The following is a 6127-nucleotide window of genomic DNA, read 5'->3' on the forward strand; positions in this document are numbered from 1 at the left end:
GCCTGGCAGCAGTGGAGGCTGGAGCAGAGCACCCTGCACGCGGGCCAGCGCCAGCAGCAGGCCCTGAGGTGGTGTCTGAAGGGAGCCCAGGGTCCCCACTCTTCTCTCCGGGGGAGCACAGGTGTGTTTTCCAGGGTCTGGGGAGGTGGCCCCAAGAGAAAGGAACCCCACAGGACAGTCAGATTCCAGAACCTGAAGGCCTCCCGCCCGCCTCCCGCTCCCAACACGGAGCAGCTGAGCCAGAGACCCTCCCCAGGCTCAGCATTGTCCGAGAGGACTTTTCCCACCCTGGACCCAGATAGCCCCGCCCCCATCCAGGCCTGGCCCAAGTCCCTTCTTCAAGGGTCTCGCCAGCCTTGTCTGAAACTCCTGGGAAACTGTGTGGCTTCAAGAGGAGTTTATGATGTCTTTGGGGCTACAGATATGACCACCTTCCGGAATCATCTCCCTTTGACCAAGGCCAGCCAGGCCCCGGAAGAAGAAAGTGGGGAGCAGCTCCTGCCCGCTACCTCAAAACAGCAGCACGGGGAGGCCTCTCTGCAGGTAAACCCAGAAGAGCCCAGCCCCACCGTAGACCCCAGCTTGCAGCCACACCCTCCCACCAGGGTGGGCAAAGAATCCCCAAACTGGGGCCTCAGGGTCGGGCTCAGGCAACACCCTCTCTTGTTTCCCTCCAGGCCACCTTGCTGGGTCTGGCAGCCCTAAACCAGGCCTACCCAGCAGCGCTGGCCCCCGGGAACACAGCCTGTGTGACCCCTGCATCCCCCTGGCCCCACCCTCTCCCCTGGCCCTGGCAGGCCCTCAGTCAGGGTAGCCCCCCTGGAGCCAAGGACCCCAGGGCCCTGCTGCTGGAGGCACTGAGGTCCCCAGGGCTGCGGGCACTGGAAGCCAGGACGGCAGTCGAACTCCTGGACGTTTTCTCCGGCCTGGAGGCCGATGGCGAAGAGCTGGCTGAGGCAATAGCTGCTGGGAACCCCGGAGCGCCTCTCCCCACGCGAGCAGCTGAGCTGCGGGAAGCCCTCGAGCAGGGCCCCCGAGGACTGGCCCTGCGGCTCTGGCCAAAGCTGCAGGTGGTGGTGACTCTGGACGCAGGAGGCCAGGGCGAGGCTGTGGCTGCCCTGGAGGCCTTGTGGTGCCAAGGGCTAGCCTTCTTCTCCCCTGCTTATGCCACCTCTGGAGGTCAGCAAGACTCAAGGGTGGGAGCTGGGGTCAGGGGGCAGAGGGCACACTGCTGGCTGCCATATAGTGAGCCCTACTCATCTCATGTCATCATCTCATGTAATCCTCCCAACACCCTGTGACTCCCCCCAACACCAGCAGCTCCATTTTACACATGGAGAAACTGAGGCTCCTAGAGAGGTTGCACAAATTCACACAGCCCCAGCATTTACCCCCAGGCCTGCCACACCCAGAACCACTGCCTCTTCCCAATTAGGGCCCCAGAAGCAGGGTGCTGAGCCTGGGGAAGCCACAAAGGAGGGGGTGGGAGGGCAGCAGGAGAATCAGATGCTCAGAGGGTTGAGGCCCAGGGGTGAGGGCCTAGCAGAAAGCAATGGCCCCACCAGAAGAGGCTGCTTGCTTCCCGCAGGGGTGGTGGGCCTGAACCTGTGGCCAGAGCAGCCCGCTGGGCTCTACCTCCTCCCCCCTGGTGCTCCCTTGATTGAGCTGCTCCCAGTCCAGGAGGGAGGCCAGGAAGAGGCTGCCACCACTATCCTGTTGGCCGAGGCCCAGAAGGGCCAGGAATACGAGCTGGTGTTAACTGACCAGGCCAGCCTTACCAGGTGATCATCTGCCCACCCCCTGGTGCCTCAAGCCCTCTGGGACCTGTTGAGGACCAGAAGCATGAGCTGACGGGTCCTTGGGCCTGACCTCCCCTCACTCCACCCTGTCAGATGCCGCCTGGGTGACGTGGTTCGGGTAGTTGGTGCCTACAATCAGTGCCCAGTCGTCAGGTTCATCTGCAGGTGGGTGACGTCCCGGGGTGCTGAGGGGCCGTCCTTAAACCCTGGGCTCCTCTGCCTCCCGCTCCTTCCTTCCCAGGCTGGGCCAGTCCCTGAGTGTTCGAGGAGAAGACATCGGCGAGGACATGTTCTCTGAGGCCCTGGGCTGGGCGGTGGGGCAGTGGCCAGGGGCCAAGCTGTTGGACCATGTCTGTGTGGAGAGCAGCATTCTGGGTAAGCTTCTCCATTGGCTCCTGCTCCCCCATTCTTGGGTTAACTCTCCCACAATCCATGCCCCTCCTGCTGAGAGCTCTCCAGGAAGGAGGTCAGACCCAGCCTCCTTTGTGGCTACTAATAAGAGTCCTTCCCCAGGTCTCACTCCCATCCCTCCTGCTGCAGTCTCTCCCTAGTTGCTTTCCTGACTTGTTTCATATTTAGGACTAGGCCCTGGGTTCCTCTTCCTTTACCCTCCCTCCACACCAAGAAACCCCTGTTTTCCCACGAACCTCAGAGCAGAGGAGAACGAGGTGGGGCAGTGGGCGTTGGTTTTGGAGGCTGCCCCATTCACAGGAGTGCGTGTGCGTGGGTTTTGCCTGCAGATTCCTCCGGGGGCTCTGCTCCCCACTATGAGGTGTTTGTGGCACTGAGGGGGCTGAGGAACCTGTCGGAGGAAAATCGAGACAAGGTAAATGAGACAGGGACAGGGTCTGACTGCATGTCCCCTTCACTCTGCACCCCCCCACCCAGGTGCCGTGGGCACAGCCCAGTGAAGGGGAGGTGGGAGCAGGGAGGAGAACTTTCCCGAGGCTCTAAGAAGGGAGGGGTGAGTCCCAGATACACATGTACACATGAAACTCCTACCCACACACACACACACTAGGCACAGGCAAGCGCACCTCATCCACACACCACATGGCCACGCACCAGCCTCACTCAGCCGTTCTGTCCTCAGCTGGACCGCTGCCTCCAGGAAGCCTCTCCCTGCTACAAGGCCCTGCGCTTCCGCGGCAGCGTGGGCCCTGCCAGAGTCCACCTGGTGGGGCCGGGGGCCTTCAGAGCACTCCGGGAGGCCCTCGCTGCCTCCCCCTCAGCCCCCTTCCCTCCGGCCATGCCCCGGGTCCTCAGGCACAGGCACCTGGCCCAGCTCCTGCAGAGGAGAGTGGTGTCCTGAGCGGAGGCTGCCCGCTGGCCCCGCCGCCCCACAAGCTGCCACTCTCTTCCCTCTGGAGCCTCTCCAGATGGGGAGCCCTGGGCCAGGGTCTTTGACTCTGTGTCACCTCTCAGTCGCTCATCTGAGCTGCTGGGCCTTCGGGAGGTCCAACCTCGTCAGCCAGCTCTGAGGAGGTGACCTCGGGGTGTAGCAGACCCCACAGGGCAGGGCCCTGCCTGGAGCCCCGTGGGCCCCCTCTGGAGGACCCTGCTGGAGAGTTCCCATACACGCTGGTGCTCGTGTGTCTCCCAGCCCAGTGCACTGTGCAGGCTGCAAGTGTTGGGAGTTGGTGTTCCCGGGAGCACCCCTCAGTCAGCAAGGAACAGGAGTTGTGAATACCAGCCTCAGCTTCATTGTCCCTCAGAGCGACTATTCTGAAGTGTGTGTGCACCAGCTGCCCGCGGTGGCAACCCTCTCATTAACACGGTTCTTAAGGCATCCCTCCCGTCTCCACTCCCTGATGTGTTTTCTAGGATCACCTCCCAAATAAACCTCTTGCACCCAGATTCTTGGCTCAGGGTCTACGTTTGGGGAAACTGTAGTGGTCCCTTTGGCTCTGATCCTGCCGCAGCCTGTCCCCTCCCTTCAGCTCTGATCACAGGGCTTCCCCCTCTCTCCACTGGGGAGGCCCCAAGTGTGTGCATGCAGGAGACCTCGGGGACTCCTGCCATGGCCTAGGTCAACCCAGAAGACTCAGAGCCTCTCCTCCTCCCTCTCCCCATCCCAACCTTAACCTAAATGTGAAGGGGCTACTCCCCAACTTCCCTGGCCCTGGCTCAGCACGGGTCCCTTTCCCGGCCCAACACCCAGAAATCACTTCCATAGGCAGTGGCTCTACTGCAAATCATCAGAGCAGGAAGCAACCGCAGAGATTATGTGGGCTAACTGCCCGTCTTACGGGGGAGGGGGGGTCACGGAGGCTTCCTGAGGTTGTGAGACCTGCTCTGGGCCCAGCGGCTCCTCCTCAGTAATGCAGCACCTGTGTGTAAGTCTCTGCTTCTGTCCCCGAATGACTTCTCAATCCCATGCCCTACCTCCAGGCCCCTCTGCCCACCCACCCAGTCCCTGTATCAGCCCATGACTCCTTCCCACTAAAATCCCCATGGCTCCCCAGTGCCCCCAGGGTCAAGACTAATCAGCTTAGCCTCAAAGGCCCTTTGACCCATCCCCGGCCTTGCTTGCCTGTCAGCCACCTCTCCCCTCTGAGGAAAGCCACACCCCACTATCCCACATGAGTTAGGCATGGTCACCGCCAGGTCTTTGCTTCAGTTGTCCCTTCAGCAGAATGCCTTCTCCCCTGACCTTACCTGGTAGAAATCCCCTTTTCACGAAAGGCCTTTTCAGAGTCCTTCCTCCCACTGAGCTACCATTATATGCCGGGTCACACTCCCACCTGGACTTCGGAGCGCCTTGGAAACTGGGCATGTCCTATGCACATGTCACTCCAGAGCCCCGTGCAGGGCCTGACACAGACCAGCTGCTCAACAGACAGGGCCCTGAACAAGAGGGACTCCGGCGTGGGGGCTCACTCACTGCTGATGGCGGGATGGGACCCCGTCTCTCCCCTCCAGGAGGGAAGCTGGGGAGGTCAAAGGGTAAGACCAGGCACTTTTTCCCCCACTGCCCCGGTTTGGTTTTCAAGGTTTTCCATCTTGGAGGGTAGTGGAAGGGGCAGAGGGAACGGTCCTGGGGGAGGGAGGGAGAGCCCGATCATAAGCCGTTTTTCCATGGAGGAAGGAGGCCCTGAGCCTGACAGACCCCAGGGGCAGAGGGGAGGAGCACACACACACACATATAGCCCGTGGAGAATGGGTTTCCTGTCTGCCTCCTCTCCTGCCCTAATTAGCAGCTGCCCCTCCCCACATTGTCGCAGACCAGCGCCCGGCCAAGGCCTCTTTTGTGCTCCCAGATTCCTGGGTGCAAGGTGGCCTCATTAGTGCCCGGAGACCGCCCCATCTCCAAGGAGCAGGCAGACAGAGAAGGGGGGGAACCAGAGGCGCAGTGATCCAACCCCAGCCTCTGAGTGTCCTGGCGGCCATTCCTTGGGCCCAGCCTGGAGACGGCCCCCCTGACCGAGGCTAATCTTAGATTTGCCTTTGTCTAGCCCTAGAGTGGACGCAAGTGCCCCCCCACCTCAGAGCATTATAAACCCCAGGCCCCTGCTAGAGTCACAGTCCACACGGCCTTCCAGTTCCTAGCTGTTTGGACCCCTGGAGACGGCGCCTTTCCCTGCTGCTCCACTCTGAGCTCCGGACACCATGAGCCCTCCCTCTACAAAGGTAAAGACCCAGGGATGAAGGGGACGCACATTCCGGGGGCAGTGAGAGCGCTTGTTCCGGGGCTGAAAGAAAGGCTGAGAGTCCCCCCTCTTGTTCTTCTCCTGAGTGGGCTCTGAGGCAGGCAGGGCACTGGGTGGACGCTTGGCTGAGGACCTGCCTCGGTTAACGCTCGGTAGCGCCCTGCTCTCCTAAGAGCTCACGTGTATTGCGCACGTACTATTCATCAGGCGCTGCTTGTACCTGTCATCGCGTTTCCTCCTCCCAGCAGCCCTGCCCGGTGGGAAGTATTTAATACCCAGTTCACAGGTGAGGAGGCTGTGGCCCCTAAGAGGGTAGGACACGGGGCCGAAGCCCAGTTCAGTGTCCCCTGCAAAGGAGCAGGCAAACAAGACAACGATTTGGACCCTGCTAGTCCTGGATTTGCACGGGTTTGCCGCTGTGGGTAGGGGGAGTGGGGCTAAATAGGGCCTGTTTTCGAGTGCACGAACTTCTGGTGCAGGCAGAATCTCACACACCTGTTTTCAGGCGGAGTGGTAAGCACTCTAATGGGGTAACAACGAATTAAGGATCCTCAGAGGAGACAGGGATCCATTCTGCCCAGGGGGTCTCCAACGACCCCCTTCTGAAGGGGCAGCGAGGAAGGGGCGCCAGCCAGGAGGGGGCGCGCGGCCATCTGGGCAGGGCCTGGGTGTAGGCGC

General features: G+C 61.3%; 1 protein-coding gene across 1 annotated transcript; it reads left to right on the forward strand.

Moving 5' to 3' along the window:
* Positions 1–3: 3 nt before the first annotated feature.
* On the forward strand, positions 4–3656 carry GHDC (GH3 domain containing; the record flags this gene model as incomplete). Its single annotated transcript, XM_005875792.2, has 8 exons — positions 4–121; positions 422–543; positions 678–1179; positions 1589–1781; positions 1893–1964; positions 2041–2174; positions 2540–2625; positions 2893–3656. Coding segments are annotated over 8 exons (1446 nt in total), but the record flags the coding sequence as incomplete, so codon positions are not given.
* Between the last annotated feature and the right edge of the window lie 2471 nt (positions 3657–6127).

Source organism: Myotis brandtii, unplaced genomic scaffold, assembly GCF_000412655.1.
Source record: "Myotis brandtii unplaced genomic scaffold, ASM41265v1 scaffold469, whole genome shotgun sequence".
In the NCBI taxonomy this organism is placed as follows: Eukaryota; Metazoa; Chordata; class Mammalia; order Chiroptera; family Vespertilionidae; genus Myotis; species Myotis brandtii.